The sequence below is a fragment of the Cajanus cajan genome, chromosome 5, assembly GCF_000230855.2.
Source record: "Cajanus cajan strain Asha chromosome 5, NIPB_CcT2T_4, whole genome shotgun sequence".
NCBI lineage: Eukaryota > Viridiplantae > Streptophyta > Magnoliopsida > Fabales > Fabaceae > Cajanus > Cajanus cajan.
This window is the reverse complement of record NC_138521.1, coordinates 18,884,709-18,910,358: the sequence shown is the minus strand read 5'-3', so window position 1 is coordinate 18,910,358 and position 25,650 is coordinate 18,884,709. Positions and strand designations below refer to the sequence as shown.

Below are 25,650 nucleotides of genomic sequence, written 5' to 3'. Positions count from 1 at the left end.
TGCTTACTAGTTTCAACAAACTCTACAACGCAATCATTTCTTTGAACATGATCTCTCAAAAAGTGGTGTCTTATCTCTATGTGTTTTGTCCTAGAGTGCAAAATTGGATTTTTGGTCAGATTTATTGCACTTGTATTGTCACATCTCAGAGGTATTTTATTCAACTCAGTTCTATAGTCTCTCAGTTGTTGTTTCATCCAAAGAATTTGAGCACAACAACTCCCAACAGCTATATATTCAGCCTCAGATGTACTTAAAGCAACACAAGCTTGCTTTTTGCTATGCCATGAGACAAGTGCACTACCTAGTAGGTGACAAGTACCACTTGTGCTTTTTCTATCAAGTCTACACCCAGCATAGTCTGAATCTGAGTAGCCTATCAGACTCAGTGAGACTCCTTTTAGATATGACAAACCTACATTATTTGTACCTTTCAGATATTGAAGAATTCTCTTTACACATTTCATGTGAGATTCTTTTGGATTTGCTTGAAATCTTGCACACAAGCACACAGCAAACATTATATCAGGCCTACTAGCTGACCAATATAAGAGTGATCCAATGATACCTCTATACTTTGAGTTATCAACAGCTATGCCTTTTCCATCCAAGTCAAGATTGCATGTGTTTGATATTGGTGTGGCAGCCTCCTTACACCCTTCCATACCAAACTTTTTCAATAGTTCATTGCAATACTTGTTTTGACTTATGAAGATTTCATCACTCATTTGTTTGATTTGCAACCCCAAGAAGATTGTAAGCTCCCCCATCATTGACATTTCAAATTCTCCTTGCATGGTCTTAGCAAATTCTTTGCATAGAGAGACATTAGTAGATCCAAATACAATATCATCCACATAGATTTGAACATACATCGTATCATTTTTTAAATTTCTTCATAAACAATGTATTATCTACTTTCCCTCTTATATAGTCATTCTCAATCAAAAATTTGCTCAACCTATCATACCATGATCTTGGAGCTTGCTTCAAGCCATAGAGTGCCTTTTTGAGTTTGTACACATGGTTAGGATACTTAAAATCAACAAAACCTGGTGGTTGCTCCACATACACTTCTTCTTGTATCAACCCATTGAGAAAAGCACTTTTCACATCCATTTGATAAAGCTTGAAATTCATTATAGAAGAATAAGCAAGAAGTAATCTAATGGCTTCTATCCTTGCTACAGGGGCAAAAGTCTCATCATAATCAATTCTCTCTTCTTGATTATACCCCTTAGCCACTAGCCTTGCCTTATTTCTTATAATAATTCCTGATTCATCAAGCTTATTTCTAAAAACCCACTTGGTTCCTATAATTGGATAATCAGTTGGTAATGGCACTAAATCCCATACTTCATTTCTCTCAAACTGATTTAGTTCCTCTTGCATGGCCATTAACCAATGTTCATCTTTTAGTGCTTCATCAATACTCTTAGGTTCAACTTGTGATACAAAAGCCATAGTATTGCAAATATTCTTAATGGCACTTCTAGTTGACACTCCCTTACCAATATTTCCAATTATATTATCCATTGATAAGTCCCTAGAAGTTTTCCATTCCTTAGGCAATTGTTCACTTGTATCCTTAGTGTTTTCATTTGGCTCACTCTCTTTAGACTTTTCATTAGGTTCACTCTCCAATAGAGGTTGATCAAGAAAATTAGTCAAGTCTTCTATTTTAGTTTGCCTTGTTGTCTCTTGTTTGTTAGTCTCATCAAACACAATATCAACTGATTCTTCAACAACTAGAGTTCTCTTGTTATAGATTCTATAGGCTTTGCTATTTGTAGAGTATCCTAAAAAGATTGCCTCATCAGCCTTTGCATCAAATTTTCCAAGTTGTTTTTTCCCATTGTTCAGCACAAAGCACTTACACCCAAACACTCTAAAGTATGAAATGTTTGGCTTGCTTCCATTATAAATTTCATAGGGTGTTTTCTTTAGTATGGGCCGGATCAATACTTTGTTTAACACATGACAAGCTGTGTTAATAGCATCAGCCCAAAAATATTTTGGCAATTTTTTCTCATTCAACATAGTCCTAGCTAGTTCCTCAAGAGACCTATTTTTCCTCTCAACAACCCCATTTTGTTTAGGTGTCCTAGGTGCGGCAAAATTATGGTTTATACCATGCTCCTTACAGAATTTTTGGAACAAAATGTTTTAGAATTCACCTCCATGGTCACTTCTTATAGAGGTAATGCTTGAATTCTTTTCATTTTGAACAAGCTTGGCAAATTTCTTAAAGGCATTAAAAGCATCATTTTTATTTGCAAGAAACATGACCCATGTGAATCTTGAGTAGTCATCTACAATAACTAACCCATAGTAGTTCCCACCTAGACTCATGGTTCTTGAAGGACCAAACAAATCCATGTGAATTAATTGCAAAGGTGTAGTAGTGGAAATCTGATTTTTGCTTTTAAAGCTAGCCTTCACTTGCTTGCCCTTTTGACAAGCATCACATAGTTTGTCCTTGCTAAACTTGAGCTTAGGTAAGCCTATTACTAATTCCTTTCTACTCAGTTTATTTAAGTGATCCATGTGAATATGTGCAGTTCTCCTATGCCACAACCAAATATTATCTTCTTTGGTTATTAAGCACTTAGTATTAGAAATTACTATTGAGTGTTCTAAGTCAAGCATGTATATGTTGTCAATTCTTTTTCCAATGAATCTGATTTCTTTTGTCTTTTTATCACATATCAAGCAACAAGTGTTATCAAATTCAATTTTAAACCCTTTATCACTAAGTTGACTTATACTTAGCAAATTATGTTTCAGCCCTTCAACAAGCAATACATTTTCAATCAATGTTTGAGAGGAGGAGTTACCAATATTACCATGACCAAGAATTCTCCCTTTATTGTTGTCACCATAAGTAACATACCCTTCATTCTTCAATTTTAGACTTGAGAATTTTGAAGGATCTCCAGTCATATGCCTTGAGCAGCCACTATCAAGATATCATAGTAAGCTCTTGGCCCTCAAGCATTCCTACAACAAAGATCAGAAAAATGATTTAGGTACCCATGTGAAGGGTCCTTGATGGTTAGTTCTCAGCCTTTGGCTCTTTTTAATCCAAATCATTTCTCCATTTGGAACTCCATATTTCCTAGAGTAGCAATTCCTTATTGTGTGACCTTTCTTACAACAATAATAGCAAGTTGTTTGTCTAGTGAAATTTCTTTTAAATTTTCTGAAATCTTGGTTTTTCTTAAAAACACCTTTCTTTGATTTTAATGGCATGCTCATGCTTTGATTAAAACCAAGTTCACTCCTATCAAAAGTATTTCTTTGTTTTCCCAAAAGAATATTCAAATTTTCATTTTCATTTGTGAACTTTGCAAGGGTGATTTTTAAATCAGCATTTTCTTTTTCAAAAGTCTTGAAATTTTCACAAACACCTTTTGAGGAAGAGGAGGTTTCACAATGAGTTTCACTAAAGTTGAAAATAGTTTGAAGATTTTCATGCTCAGGTTTCAAATCCTCAAGCTCTTGTCCAGCTTTAATTAAAGCATTTTCATACCATGACAGCTTGTTTTTGAGCTTTGAATTTAAGGCATCTAATTTTACAGCCTCTTTGTGAATTTGAATGAAAGCTTCTTGGAGTTGATCATAGTCCAGATTAGATTCAAGGTCAGAATCACTTACTATTGTTGTTAGAATAGTGGATTGAAGCCTAACTCAACCCTACAAAACCGGCTTATAAGGTAAGGGTTGCTTTCCACTTATATATTATTCAATTGCCTAATCTCTAGTCGATGTGGGACTTGGGTTTTTCCCAATACACCCCCTCACGTCCAGCACTATTGGGCTTGGTACGTGGATAAATGGTGGGTGGCCCTTTTTAATGATCTAGGATTGGCGGGACTTGGGTTTTTCCCAATACACCCCCTCATGCCTATGAGACATGTATCAATGAATGGTGGGTGGCCCATTTTTAAAGTGGATCTAAATGGCTCTGATACCATGTTAGAATAGTGGATTGAAGCCTAACTCAACCCTACAAAACCGGCTTGTAAGGTGAGGGTTGCTCTCCACTTATATACTATTTAATTGCCTAATCTCTAGTCGATGTGGGACTTGGGTTTTTTCCAGTGATACCATGTTAGAATAGTAGATTAAGCCTAACTCAACCCTACAAAACCGGCTTGTAAGGTGAGGGTTGCTTTCCACTTATATACTATTCAATTGCCTAATCTCTAGTCGATGTGGGACTTGGGTTTTTCCCAATACACCCCTCACGTCCAGCACTATTGGGCTTGGTACGTAGATAATGGTGGGTGACCCTTTTTAATGATCTAGGATTGGCGGGACTTGGGTTTTTCCCAATACACCCCCTCATGCCTATGAGACATGCATCAATGGTAGGTGGCCCATTTTTAAAGTGGATCTAAATGGCTCTGATACCATGTTGAGGAACGAAAATAGAATGACTAAGTGAAACGAAAGCAAGTGCTACGAGTCCGAGAGAAAACGTAACAGAGCAAAACTATCATTGATCTATTATGTGTCCAATACAGGGCCTTTATACAGTACATAACAACAACTGTTATAAGGCAAATAATAAAACTAAAAATAATAACAGCAAATATTACATATCCTTTATAATGGTAGGTGGATAAATGGTAGGTGGCCCTTTTTAATGATCTAGGATTGGCGGGACTTGAATACACCCCCTCATGTCCATGGTGCATGTAGCAATGAATGGTAGGTGGCCCTTTTCTAATTGACGGGACTTGAAATACACCCCCTCATGCCCATGGTGCATGTATCAATGAATGGTGGGTGGCCCATTTTTAAAGTGGATCTAAATGGCTCTGATACCATGTTAGAATAGTGGATTGAAGCCTAACTCAACCCTACAAAACCGGCTTGTAAGGTGAGGGTTGCTCTCCACTTATATACTATTTAATTGCCTAATCTCTAGTCGATGTGGGACTTGGGTTTTTCCCAGTACACCCCCTCACGTCCAGCACTATTGGGCTTGGTACGTGGATAAATGGTAGGTGGCCCTTTTTAATGATCTAGGATTGGCGGGACTTGAATACACCCCCTCATGTCCATGGTGCATGTAGCAATGAATGGTAGGTGGCCCTTTTCTAATTGACGGGACTTGAAATACACCCCCTCATGCCCATGGTGCATGTATCAATGAATGGTGGGTGGCCCATTTTTAAAGTGGATCTAAATGGCTCTGATACCATGTTAGAATAGTGGATTGAAGCCTAACTCAACCCTACAAAACCGGCTTATAAGGTAAGGGTTGCTTTCCACTTATATATTATTCAATTGCCTAATCTCTAGTCGATGTGGGACTTGGGTTTTTCCCAATAATTGTGTCTTGGTAGCTCCAGCCATCAAGCACAAGTTTCTCTCTTCAAATTCAGATTCATCACTTGTTGTGCTTGAGTCATTGTCTTCCCAAGCAAAGTAGGCTCTCTTCCCTTTGCCATTTTTCTTCATTTTCTTTTCCTCTTGTTGCTTCTTCAAGAGGTTTGGACATTCAGCTTTTATTTGTCCTGGTTTCCCACACTCAAAGCAATTGTAGGAGGATGTACTTACTTCCTCTTTCTTGTTAGCCTTTTTATTGAACTTGTAGAGGGAATTCCTCTTTTTCCTTAGGAATTTTCTGAACTTCTTCACCAACAAGTTTAATTTCTCAGCTTCGGAATCTTCGGAGCTTGATTCTTCACACACCTCTTTGCCTTTGGTTGATTTCAAGGCCTTTAGTGACACTCCCTTGCCCTTCTTGTCCTGCTGTTCATTTTCGTCAAATATATGTAGCTTTTGCTCATGCTCTCTTAGCTTCCCAAAGAGAGTAGCAAGGGTCAATGAAGTCAAGTCCTTTGATTCTTCTATGGCAGTCACCTTTGCTTTCCATGATCTGTCCAAGCATTGCAGCACTTTCAAGTTTAACTCTTCTTTTTCAAATTTCCTGCCAAGATCAACAATGTGATTTATCAAGTGTGTAAATCTCTTTTGAAAGTCAGAAATAGATTCACCATTGTTCATTCTCAACAATTCATATTCTCTTATGAGAGTATGCTTTCTAGATCTCTTTACATCACTTGTTCCTTCATGAGTGACTTGCAAAGTATCCCACATTTCTTTAGCATATTTGAATTGTGATATTCTAAAAAATTCATCAATAGACAATACAGATGTAATGATGTTTTTGGCTCTATAGTCATATTGGGCTCTTTTTCTTTCATCATCACTCCACTCACTCCAATGTTTTTCTCTCTTCTTATCATCATCTTTGGTCATAGGGATATATGGTCCATTTTCAATTGCATCCCACACAGCAATGTCAATTGCTTCAATGAAAATTCTCATCCCACTTTTCCAGTAGACATAGTTTTCACCATTGAAAACAGGAGGTCTATGAATAGACACACCCTCACCATAGGGTAGGTTGCTATTGGCCATTTTTTAAATCTTGAATAACACTCAAGAACCTTGCTCTGATACCAATTGTTAGAAAAGAATGGCTTAATCCAAGAGGGGGGTGAATTGGATTTTATGACACTTTAAAAATTATCAGAGTTTTTAGGATCTTTATTTCAATTCAAACTTTTCTAAAATGAATTTTCAAAGAAGTTTCTTAAAGACTTGTAAATGAAGAATGAATCCTATATTCTTTCTTGATTAACCAATGATAAGATTCAAAGTTAAGAACAATATGTAATACTTTGTTTCAGTTCAAACCAATGTTGCTCATGCAAACAAGTTAATCAAGAACAATATTTTCAATATTCAATCAAGATATTACACAAAGTAAAAGATAAGGGTAAGAGAAGATTGCACGTCTTTTATCCTGGTTCAGCCACTCCACATGTGACCTACATCCATTCCTCAATCATAACCTGATCAAGATTTGTTCCACTATCTTAATGAAGAAGTTTTACAAGCATACCACACATGCATATACTCCTACATTCAAGATAACCACTTTCTTGACCTCAAGAAAGCACCCCTTGTAAAAACCCACTACAAGAATTCCTTACCACTTGAGAAACCTACTCAAGATTTACAAATATTCACAAAGAATTAAGGAACGAATTCACCTGGAATTCAGAAGCAAATCTTAATCTTTTTCCTTTCAAGAATGTGATGATGATGATGATCTTTTCTCAAAGTATTTCAAAAACGTTTTTCTTCTTGATTTCACAAAGAAAACTCTCCAAGAATGTCACAAAGACTTCACAAAACACGTTTTTCTAATTTTGATTATCAATTATATCTCTGTTCTGAAGTTTCAAAATGTTCAAACTATTTATAAGTTTTTCAGAACTAGATAATCAATTATTTTAAAGAATAATCGATTATTTTGTTCTTCATGATTTCTGGAAATCAACCAAGAACAATTTAATCGATTATTTTGCTAGATAATCGATTATTCCAGAGAGTCATTTATGGGATAATCGATTATTTCACAAATAATCAATTATTGCAGCAAGGTATCATTTTTACCTGTTGCTGGAATAATCGATTATATTTAATGATAATCGATTATTTTGAGTTAGTTTTCAAAACTCTATTTTAAGTCTCAAAATAACTTTTTAACCTTTTAAACTCATCATCATACACACCCCTAATCAGATTAGACAAAGATTAGCTCATGCACAAAGCACACACAAAAAATAAACTCAATCAAAGCAATCTATAAGCTACTCCAATTACATAAATTTTTCTTTGACTTTGTTTTTGACTTCTAAGTTATTGATGTCCTTGGTCAGCTTTGTTCCACACATTTGTTATCATCAAAACCTTTAATCTCCAGAGGTTATCTCAACAATCTCAATCTCCCCCAATCTCAACAGAGTTACCATGCCTAAAGTCATGTTTATCATAAGTATAAAGTATTGATCATCTCCTAAGCCTTGATATTATTAACATAGGATTTATTGTCTTTTTATTTTTTATTATTTGTATTTTCTATTTTATCCTTATTTTTTTGGTACCCTAGATGGTAGGTTTTATTTTGTTTTTTAGCTATGGTATTAATTTGGCTTGGAAAGCCTCGTCTAGATGTCTTCTTTGATTTTTAATGATGTGATATTTGGACTTGGTAAACTTTGGCCCAAGTGGAGGGCATCTAGAGTACATGATCTTATCACGTATCTAGTAGTAGCAAAACCAACTTCAAATATTCCATCCTTGGGCACCAAGTGGACGAAACTAATAGATGATATATAGGTTACATTTTTAATGCATTTCCTCCCATTTAGCATGGAAATTCACACAAAAGTTGTCTTGGCCGTCACCTATTTCTAGGCTAGAATTTTCCTTCACTAAAATTTATAAATACCCTGGACTAGCCTTCTTGTAATCACTTTGGATTATATTAATATTAAGTGAGTCTTTTGTGCCTCAAAATCCATCCTTAGTCCCTAAGTTATTTTTGGCCAACCTTCTCTTATCTCCACCTCGATGAGTAAGAAACCCTAAAGTGACCTCCATCTAACTCATGGAGTGAGCCAACTAATCTTGAGAGCTTCAATCCAAACACTCCACATTCCTTATCTTGGCATCAACTTTCTTCTTGATGGCTAGGAGCTCTTAATGAGACCATGATCCTTGGAACAAGGAAACATCACCATTGATCCTCCTTCTCATCAATGACTAAATGGTTCCATCATATATATATATATATATATAATCTCTTAAAAAAATTATCATTATAAGGAGATTAAATGTGAAGACCATAAAATTTATTAAGATTAAATTACATAATTTAAAGAAATCACATCTAAAATTAATAAGTCAATAAAATAATTTATTTCAACATATCCTTAAAATATCAATAATTTAAATAATTACTTATATATCTTTTAAATATCACTAATTTAAATATTTATTTACCTAGTTCTTTTGAAATGCTCAAACTTCAAACACTTGCGGTGCCTATAACTCTAACAAGAAGCCTGACATAGTCATATTAGAGCTGGCCGAATCTATCGCAAATTTAAACCCGTATGGAAGCAAGCCGAATCAAGCATCCAGCTATCAATAACCTGTTGAGTCCCCAGAAGTTGTTGAACCTATTGGAATAAACTAAATAATGAGAAACTATCATTTAGTCGACCAAATCATTGGAAGCGTCCAAGATAGAATTTGAACGAGATCAACTTTTAAAGAACAATTTCAAGTTGCTATTTTGTCATAGATGAAGCCAAATACACTGATGGATACCATGCGAGATAATTGATAAGCGAAAGCTATGGAAAAAAAATTAAACCAGTTTCAAAGGAATGATGTTTGAAACCTTGTTCTTTGGCAAGTCAATAATTGACACAATGTGTTTAGAGTGTAACAGAATATATGTACATTGCATTCAAATGACCGAATACCTCAGAATGTATTCCAAACTCCGTAGTATTTCTCATAAATAAAATCCCTCAGCATGTGAATTGAACCATAAACTGCATTAGCAATTTCTTCACATGGTATCTAAACAAACTTGATGCTTATAAAGGCTTCTTATCACTAGTTATGTATACAGGGATTGTTACTAAAATTACAAGTAAAACTAAGTTCAATTCTTTAGTGTTGCTGCCACGCGTTAGAAATTATGAAACAGTAGCTGTTATATAATTTACTTCATGGAGAAAAGAAAGTTCATATCAAAGTAATCACCAAATGCGATTAAGTTTAGACTTCTGACGGAATTGCTTTTTTGTGGTACACCACGGGCCAGGAAAGGTGCTCAACTGTACATAAGAGAGACACATTCAGCCTGAGAGTCACTAACCATCGTGTTACCAAAATTTGAATTTTTATCAGACTTATGAATAACTCACACTGCCAATAATCTTTCCACCAAACCATGCAGTATCCACACCGAATGGAGGAGGTATGACTCTAATTCCATTGGACATATAAGGAGGAAGCAACGAATGAAGTTCCTTTTCTAACCTTTCTGAAACAACGCGATCACAAAAATAGAATTAGAAATCTCAAGCAGTTCCGATTCATCTGTTGCAAAAATGTTCAGTGTCCAGAAAGAGATATATACCTGCTAAACCAGGTAAACATGCAGTTCCTCCTGATAAGACAACAGTCTTAAACCAATTATTGTTGCCAGCTAATTCTGCAGTATAGCAATGATCCATACAAAGTGCGATGGCCTGATGCAAACCCATTGCTCGCCTATACCAAGAAATGCAAAATACATTTAAGATTCAATTCTGGATAATATAAGCAAGCAAGACCCGGGTATGTGGGGGGCTCATAACAGTTTACGCATTTACAAACCCTTAAACATGTTGTGTATCGCCTTCCTTCCAATCCTTTTTAATCTCATTTGTTACCTTCAATTTTGTTGTAGGTGGAGTGTACTCATTCATTTTTCCTTTTGTCAAATACACCAGGTTTTTTATTTTTGGTACAAGACTTCAAAAAGAGAAGTACAATTAGGATAAGATATAAACCTTTCAATAAAATAATCCATCAAACTTTCATCCAAATTTAAAAATGTCTAATACACCATAAATAATTGAAAAAAGTTAAAGTTAGGAAAAAAATAAACTGAAATCAAAATTTTCAATTTTAATTTTATTTTCAGAAGATGGCTGTGCACTTTTACAAATCAGTTCATTCAATCATGGTGATAATGACATGATAATTTATGAATCACACAGGGTCATGATAGATATGAACATAATCACTGAAGCAAATATGTATAGTTGTATACTCAATCTGCCCACATTACGAAAAGTACCAAAACTTACACCCCAGCAAGACTTGGCTGGAATAACATCTCTCCAGTTAGAAACCGTTCCTTTGAGAGTGTAAACAACCCTTCTACAGCTTCAAAAGATGCTCGTGTATCTTTCAGTAGTTCAGCTTCATAGTCAACAGCAACATAACATAGCTTCTGTTGCCATGCAACTAACGAAATATCAGACAACTTCATTCAGATGATTTTGAAGGGAAAGAAAAATGTAAGTACTGTATCAATCAGTCTCACCACACATTACTCGAGAAGCAGAAAAAGGAAAAGAGACACAAAAAAATAACATATAAAAGAGACCATGAGGGATTTCATCATCAATTTCAGAAGAGTCTAAAGAGTATATCTATAAAGAAGTCATTTGAATCATGCTGGCATAAATGGACCACCCCGAATTTTGATTCAGGCTAATAAATTGTTGACCTGGACCACTATGCAAGCTAAGGGCTACTTGGGAATTCACTGCCCCCACCCCCTCTTTTTATCTTCATATTATTTTAAGTGTAAAACTGCCAATTATAAATAACTTGTTTGATTAAGATGTATTAAAATATTTACATTAACTTGGATGTATTGTAAAGATATCAAATTAATTGTGACTTCAAATAAGTGGATGTCTGTCTTAGAATAAAAATTTGAGTAAAATTTTATGTTGTAAATTTCATAGATACTTAGAAAATCGAGAATATCTCTAAATATCTTTAGATATTGGTTTCCCTATTTCTTTATTATTTTGTTTTCCTATTTCTTTATTATTTTTATTTCCTTATTTAAGCATAGTCGTTTACTCTATAAATAGGAATATTAGAGAATGTACAAAATACACAATTAACATACAGTTTCTTTTTTCCAAGTTTATATTCAGGCATCATATTTGTTGGTCCAACATGATGGAATCATGCCCAGGCTCCATCCATGGAGGTGCAGTCTTATAATTTTCTAAATTTGTGTTGTTTAAATTTGTCCTTATTTGTCTTGTAAGTGTTTTGTTGTGTAGATCAAATTTTTTGCAAGATAATTGATAGGTCTAGTTTGTCTTGAAAAATTTGGTTCCAAAAGTTTAGATCTAGTAATCCTTGAAGCAAATTGTGAAACAATAGGATCTGTGTGTGTTGTTTTTGTTTTTTCTTTCATTTTGAGCTCCGATTGATGTGAGAAGAGTTTGAATTTGAAAATCTAAATATATTGCATGATTTGAGATTTTGAATTCACTCGAAACCCTCATCCTACTTATAATTTTTTGATTTATCATTGGTTATCTCCCTTATATTTCTCTTGACTCCTATATCTCCTCTTACTATTCCTAAAGAATGTTGATGAGGCGCTTAATCATCTTGGAATGAGACAAGCTATGATTGCTAAAATGCAAGCCCTTGAGCATAGTGGTACATGGAAATTAGTTCCACTTCCTCCCGGTAAACAACCAATTGGTTGTAGATGGGTCTATGCCATTAAAGTTGGGCCTAATAGTACACTTGATCAGCTCAAGGCCAAATTGGTGGCCAAGGGATATACTCAAATTTATGGCTTAAATTATGGTGATACCTTTCCTCCTATGGCTTCCTACAGTTCATCTCTTTCTTGCTATGGCAACTATTCGCCATTGGCCTCTCCAACAATTACACATTAAAAATGTCTTTTCTTTATGGGAAGTTGGAGGAGAAGATTTACATGAAGAAACCTCCTAGGTTTGCTACTCAAGGGGAGTCTGGTTTAGTTTGCAAATTGCAAAGCTCCACTTTATGAGCTGAAACAATTTCCTCAAGCTTGGTTTGGAAAATTTAGTCATGTGGTGTAGAACTTTGGGTTGAAAAGAAGTGAAGCAAACCACTTAGTATTTAATTGTCATACTTCAACAGGGAGGTGTGTATTGAGTTTAACGTATTTTATAGTGTTAATTATTACTTTCTTTTTGACATCCTTTCACTGATTGGTGGCCATATCAAGGATTAGACTGCTATCTCTCCCTTTCTTTCTTGTCTTATACTACTTTCTAGATACACGTATATATAAAATGTTTTGGAGCTAAATGTATGATATACACTTCAACTTTTCTCTCAAATTTCTTCAGGTTCTTAAACGTGGTATCAAAGCAGGTTGAACCCTCTCTACCTATCACCATCCACCACTATTGTCCGCGTCTCTGGCCATTGCTCATCGTCTTTGGCCATTATTCGGCAAACCCCAGGGGTTGGTGCGCCTTGTCAAACACAACCCAACCCAAGTGGTCACAAAGGCAAAAGCCTCTTCACATCTTCTCCCATGTTGCATCTTTAGGCGACGCTACCAGACATGTATTGTTCATGCACTGATCTTCAACTGTCGAAAAATTGCCATGCCACCATCAGTTCTTCGTTGGCACCTTTTAGGTCTATTTCAAAGTTCTCCTTCCTATTTTCTTATCTGTTTGGAAAGTGGATCTATTTCTCTTTATCTTTTGGGCCTCTTCATGTGTTACAACATGACTAGCTCTGGCCCTATTTTTTCCATTTCTGGAACTCCCACCATAACCTTAAAGAAACTTAATGGCAAGAACTACTTGTCTTGGTCTGCCTCTGTGGAGCTATGATTCCTTGGTCAAGTATATCATGACCATTTGGAGAAGGATATTGTTGAAATACCATTCGAGAGTCAAGAACAGTGGAAAAAGCTTGATTTCCAACTGTGTGCTTTGTTGTGGCAGTCTGTATAGCCCAACATTTTTAGGAACCTTTAGGACCTTCAAAACTTGTCATTCATTTTGGAAGAGAGCCCATTTTCCAATGACATTCAACGTCTATATGATTCAACTCACAAATTAGCATCTTTCAAACAAATTGATGATGACATGGTATCATTTGTTGCCCAAGCACAATCAATAGTTGAGGAGCTGAAAATGTTTTCAGGAGTTGATTCTATGGAAGAGATGAAGAAGAAACTTGATAAACTGTGTATGGTGTTGATTTTGCGTGCCATGAACTCTGATTTTAATAATATTCGTGATCAGATTTTGATAGGACAAGAAATCCCTTCAATGGAGAACCTTGTGACGTGTCTTCTTCATGTTCCAAGTTCAAAAAATAGTGGAAGTTTGGCTGAACCTACAGAATCTTCAACAATGGTTTCTACCCAAGGAAGAGGAGGTTGTGGAAACTATGGAGGATGTGACGGAAATCTTGTCAACTAAGGAAACATGTTAGGTCATCATTTCCAAAAAGAACTGAAACAAGATGTAACCCTACTTTTTCCACCACACCTAGACATTTGTGGTCCAAGTCGTGTCACATCTTTTGGGTTCAAATATTTTGTCACAGTTATTGATAAATATTCTCGATGTACTTGGATTTATTTAATGAAAAATCAATCTGAACTTTTGTCTATTTTTAGGTCTTTTTGCAATGAAACTAAGAATCAATTTGGAAAAATAATAAAAATCCTCAAGAGTGATAATGCTAAGGAATATTTTTCTTCAGATCTTACATCCTTTCTAACTACATATGATATTTTACATCAATCTATTTGTCCTAATACACCACGGTAACAAGGCAGAACAAAAAAAAAATAGACATTTAGTTAAAATTGCTCGTACCTTATTGCTTAGCACCAATGTTCTTGTCCATCATTAGGACGATGCAATTCTTACGACTTGTTTTTTAATAAATAGAATGTCATCCTCCTCTCTTGATAAAAAAATTCCTTATTCAATTCTTTTTCCAAATGAACCTCTATTTCATGTTTCTCCCCATATTTTTGGTTGTGTCTGTTTTGTCCATGATTTATCTCCAAGTTTGGACAAGCTCTCTACAAGGGCCATTAAGTATGTCTTTCTTGGCTACTCTCAACTTCAGAAAGATTATCGTTGTTATTCTCCAGACACTAAACGATACTACATGTCTACTGGCGTCACCTTCTTTGAAGACACTATTTTTTTCATCTTCCATGCAAGTGTTAGATTTTTATCAAACAAGTATTATCTATTCCATTTCTTGAGTCAATATTGACCTCGTCTTCTAAAACTTCCAACCAAAACATGGATCTAAGTCCTTCTCCAACTACCAACCCACTTGAACCATCTTCGCCACCTCTCATCACTTACCAATGAAGGACACAGGGGCAATTCAACACATCATGGAGAGCCATTTGTTTCATGTTCTTCATCATCATCTGCACCTACCATGATTCCCAATGATGAAGATTCTAGCTGGTCAATTTCTCTTCAAAAAGGTATTCAATCTACTCAAAATCCTCATCCTATTTATAATTTTTTGAGTTACCATCGTTTATCCCCTTCATATTTTTCATTTGTTTCATCCTTGTCTTCTATCAACATTCCTAAAAATATCAAAGAAGCACTTGCTCATCTTGCATGGCAACATGCAATGGTTGTTGAAATGCAAGCTCTTGAAAGTAGTGGGACATGGGAACTGGTCCCTGTACCACTTGGGAAAAAGACAGTTGGTTCCAGATGGGTTTATGCCATGAGGTTTGGCTAATGGTGAGCTTGATCGCCTTAAGGCTAGATTGGTGGCCAATGGATACACTCAAATCTATGGCCTTGATTATGGTGACACTTTTTCTCATGTGGCCAAAGTCACTACTGTTCGACTTTTTCTTGCTATGGCTACTATTCAACATTGGCCCCTCCATCAGTTACATGTTAAAAATGCCTTCACAGTGATTTGGAAGAGGAAATTTATATGGAGCAACCTCCTGGATTTGTTTCTCAAGGGGAGTGTAGATTAGTTTGTAAATTGTGTTGATCTCTCTATGGGCTCAAACAATCTCCACGAACTTAGTTTAGAAAATTCAGTCACGTTTTGCAGATTCTTGGGCTCAAATGTAATGAGGTTGATCACTCTGTTTCGATCATACCTCTTTTGGAAAATGTGTTTATCTGATTGTATATGTTGATGACATAGTTATTATAGGAAATGATCCTATCAAGATTTCCCAGCTGAAAAGGCATTTAATCAGCCACTTTCTAACCAAGGATCTCAATTGTCTTAAATACTTTCTTGGTATTGAGGTGGCTCAATCAAAGGAGGGCATTGTTATTTCACAAAGAAAGTATGTTCTAGATATTTTGGAGGAGACAATCATTATTAATAGCAAGTCAATTGATAGTCCTATGGACCCAAATAAGAAGTTAGTGGCAGACCATGGTGAACCATTCTTAGATCCAAAGAGATATAGAAGGCTTGTTGGAAAACTTATTTATCTCACGATCACCAAACCTAACATCTCCTTTGTAGTTGGAGTTATCAGTCAATTCATGTAGGCTCCTTATATTGATCATTGGAATGTTGTGATTCACATTCTCAAGTACATCAAAAAGGCTCCAGGACAGGAACTATTGTATGAGGATAAGGGAAAGACCCAAATTTCTAGTTATCGTGATGCTGATTGGGCAAGATCTCCTATAAACAGTTGCTCTACTACTGGATATTGTTTTTATTGGAGGAAATATCATTTCTTGAAAGAGTAAGAAACAAAATGTTGTTGCTTGGTCTAGTACAGGAGTGGAACATAAAGCTATGGCTACATCCACTTATGAGTTAATATGGATTAAGCAACTCCTTTAAGAATTAAAGTCTATGATGTTAAGCAAATGAAGTTGTATTGTGACAACCAGGCAACTTTCCATATTGCTTTCAACCCCGTGTTCCATGAAAGAACTAAACATATAGAAACTGATTGTCACTTTGTTTGGCAAAAAGTTGTTATCCAAGGAGATTAGTACCGAATTCACCAGTTCCAATGATCAACTAGCAAATATTCTTACCAAGTCTTTAAGAGGGCCTCAAATTAAGTTCATATGTTCCAAGCTTGGAGCATATATTTATATGAACCAACTTGAGGGGGAGTATTAGATAAAAGTAGAAAGAGATAAAAATGTAAAGAGGAACTTCATTTCATTACACTGTCAATGAATACACACGGGTTCAAATATATATAGGAAACCCTTCAATACTATATCAGTAAAAGCAATAGTAGAGAGAGAAAATAAAAAAGTAATACAGTTGTAAAAGTAGCAGCTATAAAAGCAACAATAGAGAGAGAAAATAAAGTACAGGTGTCCCTAGGATATTATGAAGATGTAATAGAATGCAAAAAGTAAAAAAGGCTAACAAACAAATATTCCCTTTTCGTTTTGATTTTATACACTAATAGGGAGTGTTGAGTTTAATGTATTTTATAGTGTTAATTATTACCTTCTTTCTTTTTGACATCCTTTCACTAATGTTAGTAAGGATCACAATGTTATCTCTCCCTTTCTATCTTATCTTGTACGTTTTAGATACACATACATATAAAAAGTTTTGCAGCTAAGTGTATGATATACACTTCAGCTTTTCTCCAAATTTCTTCAGGTTCTCCAACTGTGTTTATATAATTCTTTATGTTGATGACATGGTGATTACAAGAAATGATGCAACTACAATCTCTTAGTTGAAGAAACATTTGTTTAGTCATTTTCAAACCCAAGACCTTGGACATCTAAAATATTTTTTGGGTGTTGAGGTTGCCCAATCAAAGGACGGCATTGTGATTTCACAAAGGAAGCATGTTATTGATATCTTAAAGGAAATAGGCATGGTTGATTACAAGCTCGTTGATAGTTGTATGGATCCTAACCAAAAGTTGACGGCTGATCAAGGTGACCATTCACAGACTTGGAGAGATATAGAAGATTGGTTGGGAAGCTCATTTATCTTACAATCACAAGAACTAATCTTTCTTTTGCAATAGGAGTTGTTAGTCAATTCATGCAAGCCCCTCATATTAATCATTGGGATGTTTTACACATTCTTAAATATATCAAAAAGGCTCCAGGACAAAGATTGTTGCATGAGAACAAAGGAGATAGCCAAATTTATGGATATTGCGATGTTGATTGGACAAGTTCTCCTATAGATCGGCATTCCACTACTAAATACTATGTATTCCTAGGTGGAAATCTCATCTCTTGGAAGGGCAAGAAACAAAACATTGTTGCTTGATCCAATGCTAAAGTTGAATATTGAGCTATGGCTATGATTACTTGTGAACTTATATGGATTAAGCAACCCCTTCAAGAGTTAAAATTTTGTGAAGCTCATCCAATGAAATTTTATTGTGATATGTAGGTTGCACTTCACATTGCCTCCAATCCAGTATTTCATGATAGAACTAAACATATAGAGGTTGACTATCATTTTGTTAGAGAGAAGTTGTTATCTAAGGAAATTGTTACTAAATTTGTCACCTCCAATGAACAAGTTGTAGATGTTATGACTAAGTCATTGGAGGAACCTCAAATCCAGTTTTTAGGTTCCAAGCTTGGTGCATACAATCTATATGCTCTACCTTGAGGGGGTGTATTAGAATAGCTTGCTAAGGTTCTTAATTTTTAGTCTTTTATATTTCTGATGCTGATGTAATGGCTTAGGATATATATATATATATATATATATATATATATATATAGAGAGAGAGAGAGAGAGAGAGATTGGATCCATTTACTCTAAGAATAAGTCTACCAAGATTTACTCCACTTAATAACTCGTGTTCTATATCAAATTTTAACGATCTAATCATTAAATTAAAAGTTCTTAATGCATAGATCAAGTCTACGAATTTAAAAAAAAATTGAAAACTATTTGATATTTTATTTCATTAATTCAAATTAACAGATAATCATAAAAATATTTTATACGTTCATTTGAATCTACATAACAAAGTATCATGATTTTCAATTTTTTTAAAAATTTGCAAACTTAATCTATAAATTAAGAACTTTTAATTTAACAGTTGAATCGTTGAAGTTTGATTTAAAACACAATTATCAAATAAAGTAAGTCTATTTTGGAGTTTATGGATCCCTCTTCTTATATATATGTGTGTACCAATAGAGGAACACTCACTAAATTTTCCCAAAACTATAATTCTCAATATTCAAGTGAGGTGTCAAAGAAGTGAAAATTTAAAATCAAACTCAACTTAAAAGAGAGTTTAGAAGAAAGCAAATATTCAAACTAGATTAAAGATGTTCAGGTATACTAAATTTAATAAGCAATCTTAAGGGACCACTTCTGTCTTCTCAAGAGCACTACAACAACAAATATAAGTAAAACCTCATTGTTTTGAATAATAACATGTATTTAGTAATTATCGTATAGGTACATAGGATTTTATGTAGAGGAAACAAAATATCCCCAAATCATGCATATTGAATGAATTAAATCTATATAAATTGTCCCATGGTGTAGTGAGAGATACGATTTCAGCACATCTTTCATGCCTATGTTATTTACTCTTAACACTCATCTATTACTATAACTAGTTCAGAACATAAAGGACAATGATAATACCTCTTTCAGGGTGCGAACAGTGTACAAAGATTCAAAACTTATGTTGTTTTGTTGCATCTGTTCTCTAAGAAATCCGGTAAGTTTTAGTGCTCCCAGACCCACAACCTCCACACCCACCTTTCGCATCACTTTACCATTTAAAACTGCAAAACAACGATGAAGAGATGCTCACAATGAGGGAGAAAAGAAGATATTGGTCATAAACTCATTTTCTTTAGACCAAGGAACAATGTATGGATTAGAGCAGAAAAGGTAATGTTCAAGCATTGCTACATCTGAACCCAACAAAGGAAGCAGATTAAGGCATTTCATGCAAGGAATTTATTGTTATGCATAAATTAGGAAATATATGAAAGAATAAAATTGTAGAACATACTTGGAACTATAGATGTTACTTGAAAACCTATATTAACAGCTATCCCGGAAGTTTGTTTTGCAGCATACAGAGCTAAAGTCCCCTACATTTGCAAAATAAAGAATAGTAAATATGGTAAAGACAAGCAATGCCAACCAAAAAATGTAACCGAAAGAACACAGTCACAAAAACCCATAGTTGATAGTGCAAAAGGGATAGACAAACATAAAATTCTAAGCTTGATTAATTGTAGTTCATTTTATATGCTAGGTTAACTGAAAACCAGTTCCTTTGCACATAGGTCTAGGCTCTTATATTAACATATAGACTCTGATTCTACTCCAACTCAACAGTGTTTATGCATTTTTATCTACAACCTAACAATTGTGTTGCAAAGCTATGGTTACATTACTGGTATGCAGTACCTGATATGGATATGAATTTCTAAAAATGAAAGATATGCTACATTAATATAAATTTAAAAATTAAATGTAAGTGAGACAGAACTTCATATAATAAAAATTGGATAGATGATAGAAACTCAAAATTTATACCATATAATAAAACATAAAAGGAGCCACATTGTAGTAAATTTTGTGAAAATATCTAAAGAAAATAATTTAAAAAACATATAAACCAAAATCAATATTAAATGAAAAATATTGTTAAGTTAGAAGTTTCTATTAGCTTTTGTTCAACTTTTATAAAAAAAATTTTGCCTGTATCTAGCTGGCAGCTGCAGTGAGCCAGTGATAGAAGTCACTATTTTTTCCTTTTTCTGACTTACCTTTTGTGTTGTACATTCCTCTTTCACACGCGTGTGTGCGTGTAATATTCAGATCTGGAGGAGTGGAAACACACCAGACTAATTTTTCATCATCACTATGAAAGGACAAATATCTAAAACTTATAGCAGCATTGATCAGATGTGGTTGAAGAAATAAAACATGAGTTGTGTTCTATGTTTGGTGAGCATCTTAAAATCAGAGCAGAACAGGACATGAGGAGAATGCTGGTACATTTTAGTTCCAATTATAATTATAATAATGGGTAAAGCGGGGGAATATAATGAAATGATCTCTTTTGTTTATTTTGCATGATAAGGGTTACCAGCATGTACATGTGAGGACAAAGAGTCTGGTTGACCATCATAGATTCAATTAACAATGTGGAAAATGGGGCTAAGCTACATATTTTTTCTGCAAAAGATGAGGAAGGAGATATGTATTCTCTTTATTGAAAGGGATGCAAAATATAAAGATAGGAGAACCACACATATAAGTACTTTAAAGATGTTATAAATATTTAGAACAAAAGTAGGTTACCCATTAAACTAGTGCAAGCACCAAAATCCATATGTCTCTTGCTATTACCAAGTTAAACAAGGAACAAAATGAAGTCTCCAAGTCTAATGCTTAGAGACAATAAATCTTATATAGAAGATAAAATGGTAACCAGAACTGGTTATTTTTTATTTCAATTAAAATGTTAACCTGATTGAGAGCACAAACAGCAGGTACATTCATGTCAAAAAGGGATGCATAGATTGCTTCTTTAAGTTGTTGTCTTGATGCTTTGGCTGATTCAGTATCTGCAATGAGGAAATAGAACCTTACACAGCTAGAAAATCATAAGTATCAGGTGACAGCATAAGAGAATATAATCTCGACCACATAATCAAAATGGATGGTTATGATAAAATTTAAACAAATCAATCTTGAACATCCATGCATGGTGGTACAGCCAAGATTAACTTATCTTGCCTCTCACAAGATAGTAGCCACACTTTATATGTGTGTGTAGATCAAATAAAAAATTTGATCCTTATATTTCACAACATTTTTTGTTTTGGTACCTATATGGATGGTCCCCACATGAAAAAAGTATTTAGAAATCAGTCCATACCAATTGCCATAATTATGATGTTAGATTTTGCCAAAGCAAATGTTAGCTAACTCAGCAAAATCTCACACTGTTATAAGTTTGGCAAACAACAGGGATCAACTTGTAGATGTTCTTTTATATATGTGACAAAGCAACTAAATTCTTATTTTACCCACGTGTGTATCTAAAATTTAGTATATCACCACATTTGTCCTTGTGGAAAATTGAAGTGGCGACACTAAAGGACAAATTTGATAGCTAGTTTATATCTTTGAAAGACTAATTTATTGAAAAATCTCTGAATGACTGGCATAATGACACACTAATCTTTGAAACTCCAATTAAAGGCTTTACTCAACATTGATCCATACATATGCAAGCACAATATTATCCTTCAAACAGAAAAGAATCAAGCAACACCACGATACATTTAAATTATCATAGTATTCTTTTACCCCCCCCCCCCCCTTCCCCTGGTTTTAACAACTGTAGCAAAACCACAAAATTCAACTGACCATCATAGTGGCATATTGGTATAGAAACAACAACTGGTTGAGAACTTGGTTTCACCTGCATCCTACACAGAAAGCAACCAACATATTATCACCATCAAGCACAAAATTATGCAATCGACAAAAACAACACCTCCTTCCACAACTTGACCGCTCGTGTTCCGCACTACTCACGTACACACACACTTCGCTTTCGCTCAAATGATTATCAACAGCAGCAGTGAATCGTTCCACACCAACAAGAAGAAAAACACGCACCTGTTATAGATAGTCGCGAAAAAATGCCGAAGTCTAGAATACATAGGCGTTTCAACGTTACCGAATTCCTGCAAATGAAACCCCAATGAAGACGCGAAACAGGTGATTTTTTCCAAATCCAAAAACCCGCTCGAAGCAGAGAGGCTCACCAAAAAAGTTGCGAATCGACCCGAGGGAGACGCTTCTTTGGTCCAACCGAATTTGCAATAGCCAGAACCCCCTACAGAAGAAGCAAAAGAGAGGATTAAGAAGAAGAAGAAGAAAAATGAGAGAAGCGAGAGGGGAGGGAAAATAACCGTCGATGACAACGGAAGGAGGGAGGCGTTCACGTAGGGCATAAACATGCTGGAACGGGACACGTGGCACGTTCTGGTCAGCCTCAGGAAGAGGGTAGCCAGAGCTCAAAGCGGATTCGGCGAAGAGGGCGGAGTGGGGGTGGTGGGCTTGCAGGAAGTGGGCCCAGAGGGCGTTGTCGGAGACGAGGGACTGCCATGACTTGGAAACGAGGCTGAGTTTAGCGGCGTGTTTGGGGCCCAAGAGTCGCACGATTTTGATGAGTATGTCGGGAGGGAGAGGGTCGAAGGCGCCCAAAGAGGTAGGCGCGCGTTCCGAGGATGGGTTCTGGTTCGAATTGGACCCGGATCGCTTCAGCGACGCCGATTCGCACAGTTTTCTCAGCAACGTCGCCATCACCAGCACAACGCAATGCCCAATTGAGTGAACCAAGTTGGTTTGGAGTAAGAAACCAGAACTATCAGTTTGTTTATAAGTCGCTGCTTAGGAAACGACGGCAAGTAAAAAAATCGGCGTTTATTTACATAACCGTTTGTGGCGCTAGAACATTAATTTACAGGAAGTGAAGATTTAAAAAACAAAATATATATATAGAGAGAGAATTGTTAAGATACTCTCACCTATTTTTTTTAGGTAGAGTATATTAACAACTTATATTAAAATTTTAGAAAAAAAAATTACTTATTTTTTTTATTAAGTTAAATTGTAAAGTTTGGTTCATGATTTTTTAATGGTGTATAGTTTGAGAAATGATTAATTGACTATTGTGGAGTTGTTTTAAAAATTAATTATGTAAATGAAATTATTTTAAAGATTATTTTTGGATCTAGATTTAGATCTAAAATAGTTTAAATAACCTAAAATAATTATTTATTGTTCTTGAATTTCATGAAAATTGTGAAATCGTGATTACATATTAGGTTTTTATGAAATTCAATAGATATAAATATAGATCTACATTTTTAATTATGTCCATGCTTATTTGAGGGTTATTAAAATTAAATTATATTTTGAATTGTAAGAATTTTACCATAAGGACTAAAATCTTGAATCGGTACATTTTTTATGAGAATTTCTGATTAATTTTCTATTTTGTGTTCTTGATTTTTTTTATTATTGTTTATTGTTCATAAAATCCTCATTCTAATGATACATGATAAATTTGGATTTTATTGACTTTTGTCTTTGATAAGAATAACCTAGGTAGTTCTTTATATTACAAATCCAAAGAAAAAAATCTAGTAATTTTTTATAATAATCTAGTTACGTTATCAAAATGATGTCATCTCTAAGGACACAAGTCATTGTGTCCTAATTTTTTAACACCTATTATCTGTTTGTGAAATTGTTATTGAATATACAACTATATTCTAACCAATTATGTTAAGTTTTGTGTTGTTTTGCATAGAAGTTGCGCCTAGGTTTTGGAATGATTAATGTTTGAGCTAAAATTTGGTCTCGAAGGGTAGAATGTGATTATGAGCAAAGTCCATCTTTTAGGTGTTTGATAACAATTTTAGTAGGGGTATTTTGGTTATTTGAGGAAAATTGCTCTAATTGGGCTGAAATTTTGTGAAAAGGTGCAGAAAATTTGTGCATCAAGGTGCCCTAGGTCATAACATAGCTTAAGCATTGGGGGTCATTTTTGCCAAATTCCTTTGTTTAGAATATTTTTATATTTTTTTGTGTTTTTGACATTTTTAAAAATCTCCAAAAAAAAAAATATCATATGGAATTATGTTCTGCTGTATTTTTTAAAATTCATTTGGTAGAGTTTTACATGTTATAGGACATGTTAGATTTATATTTGACTTTTTTGTTGACTTTGATTTTTTGTTGATTGTTTAATTCTCTGTTTGCTTAGTTGTTGTTTACTTTGCATGTGTGTGGCAGTGCATGACTAGATCTAATCCTGTTGATTTGCATGATTTTGATCTTAGAATAGAACAAACATTTCATAGGTTGAATATTAGAAGTAGAAAAGTAGTTCATAGTGGTAGTGTAATTCTAAGCCCTTTTATTTCTATTTTTGATTTTCATACTTGTGCATTTAAAAATATGGATAAATGTGATTTGACCTTGAAGGAATTGGCTACACCTAATGTTGTATATCAACCTTGTTGTGTCCAATATCTTGATGTGGAAGTTTATTATGAACTTTGTTGAGCATCGGGGGGTTACCACACATATACACATGTCTCCACATTGGTGAGATATTATCCGCTTTGGGCCCAAGCCCTCACAGTTTTATTTTTGGACATCACCCAAAGGGCCTATCTACCAATGGAGACAATTGTATGTATATAAACCCATGTCCATCCTCTTATTTGAATGATGTGGGACTTTGCTTACATCCCAATAATCCTCCCCTCAAACAAAGGACCACGGCTTACTTCCTCGCTTGCAGCGGAAACTACGAGTATTATCTGATGGTGGCCCACAGAGCTCACTTACGCTCTGAGTACTTGTACCCTCCACCGTTTAGGAAGACTTTCAATACAAGGGATCCCAAACTTGGATCCACCTGCCAGCTATCATACTCGTCGAGCCAGTCACCTGATCAAACCATCAGCTCTAATACTACTGTTGGGGAGTTTTTAACACCGGGGAGCACTCCATATAGTGGGTACTGAGTAAGTCACACAAGTGAGCTTTGATACCACTTGTTGAGCATCGGGGGTTACCACACATATACACATGTCTCCACATTGGTGAGATATTATCTGCTTTGGGCTCAAGCCCTCACGATTTTGCTTTTGGACATCACCCAAAAGGTCTATCTACTAATGGAGACAATTGTATGTATATAAACTCATGTCCATCCTCTTATTTGAATGATGTGGGACTTTGCTTGCATCCCAACAATCCTCCCCTCAAACAAAGGACCACGGCTTACTCCCTCCCTTGCAGCGAAAACTACGAGTATTATCTAATGGTGGCCCACAAAGCTCACTCACGCTCTGAGTACTTGTACCCTCCACCGTTTAGGAAGACTTTCGATACAAGGGATCCCAAACTTGGATCCACTTGCCAGCTATCATACTCGTCGAGCCGGTCACCTGATCAGACCATCAACTCTAATACTACTATTGGGGAGTTTTTAACACCGGGGGCACTCCATATAGTGGGTTGTTGAGCATCGGGGGGTTACCACACATATACACATGTCTCTACATTGGTGAGATATTATCTACTTTGGGCTCAAGCCCTCACGATTTTACTTTTGAACATCACCCAAAAGGCCTCTCTACCAATGGAGACAACTATGTGTAT

General features: G+C 35.1%; 1 protein-coding gene across 2 annotated transcripts; it reads right to left on the bottom strand.

The window, feature by feature from the left end:
* Nucleotides 1-9,359: 9,359 nt before the first annotated feature.
* On the bottom strand, nucleotides 9,360-22,868 carry LOC109807623 (actin-related protein 8). 2 transcript variants are annotated; one of them, XM_020370182.3, is made up of 11 exons: nucleotides 22,380-22,852; nucleotides 22,233-22,303; nucleotides 22,084-22,151; nucleotides 21,829-21,890; nucleotides 20,923-21,020; nucleotides 19,451-19,532; nucleotides 19,075-19,217; nucleotides 10,743-10,888; nucleotides 10,028-10,161; nucleotides 9,813-9,931; nucleotides 9,360-9,722 (listed from the first exon to the last, which is right to left on the bottom strand). In XM_020370182.3, exons 1-11 carry the CDS (start codon nucleotides 22,771-22,773, stop codon nucleotides 9,645-9,647), a joined length of 1,395 nt encoding a protein of 464 aa, XP_020225771.1. In that variant the 5' UTR covers nucleotides 22,774-22,852; the 3' UTR covers nucleotides 9,360-9,644. The 2 variants fall into 2 exon arrangements, with proteins under 2 accessions (XP_020225771.1, XP_082931170.1); XM_083075044.1 differs by lacking the exons at nucleotides 9,360-9,722; nucleotides 9,813-9,931 and adding an exon at nucleotides 10,267-10,404 and having other exon boundaries at nucleotides 10,027-10,161; nucleotides 22,380-22,868.
* Between the last annotated feature and the right edge of the window lie 2,782 nt (nucleotides 22,869-25,650).

Coding starts and splice junctions, on each gene's coding strand:
- LOC109807623 (XM_020370182.3), bottom strand. CDS start 22,773: ATGGCGACGTTGCTGAGAAAACTGTGCGAATCGGCGTCGCTGAAGCGA. Junction 22,152..22,232: donor GTCGATTCGCAACTTTTTTG/GTGAGCCTCTCT, acceptor TTTCATTTGCAG/GAATTCGGTAACGTTGAAAC. Junction 19,533..20,922: donor CTGTTTGTGCTCTCAATCAG/GTTAACATTTTA, acceptor TTGCAAATGTAG/GGGACTTTAGCTCTGTATGC.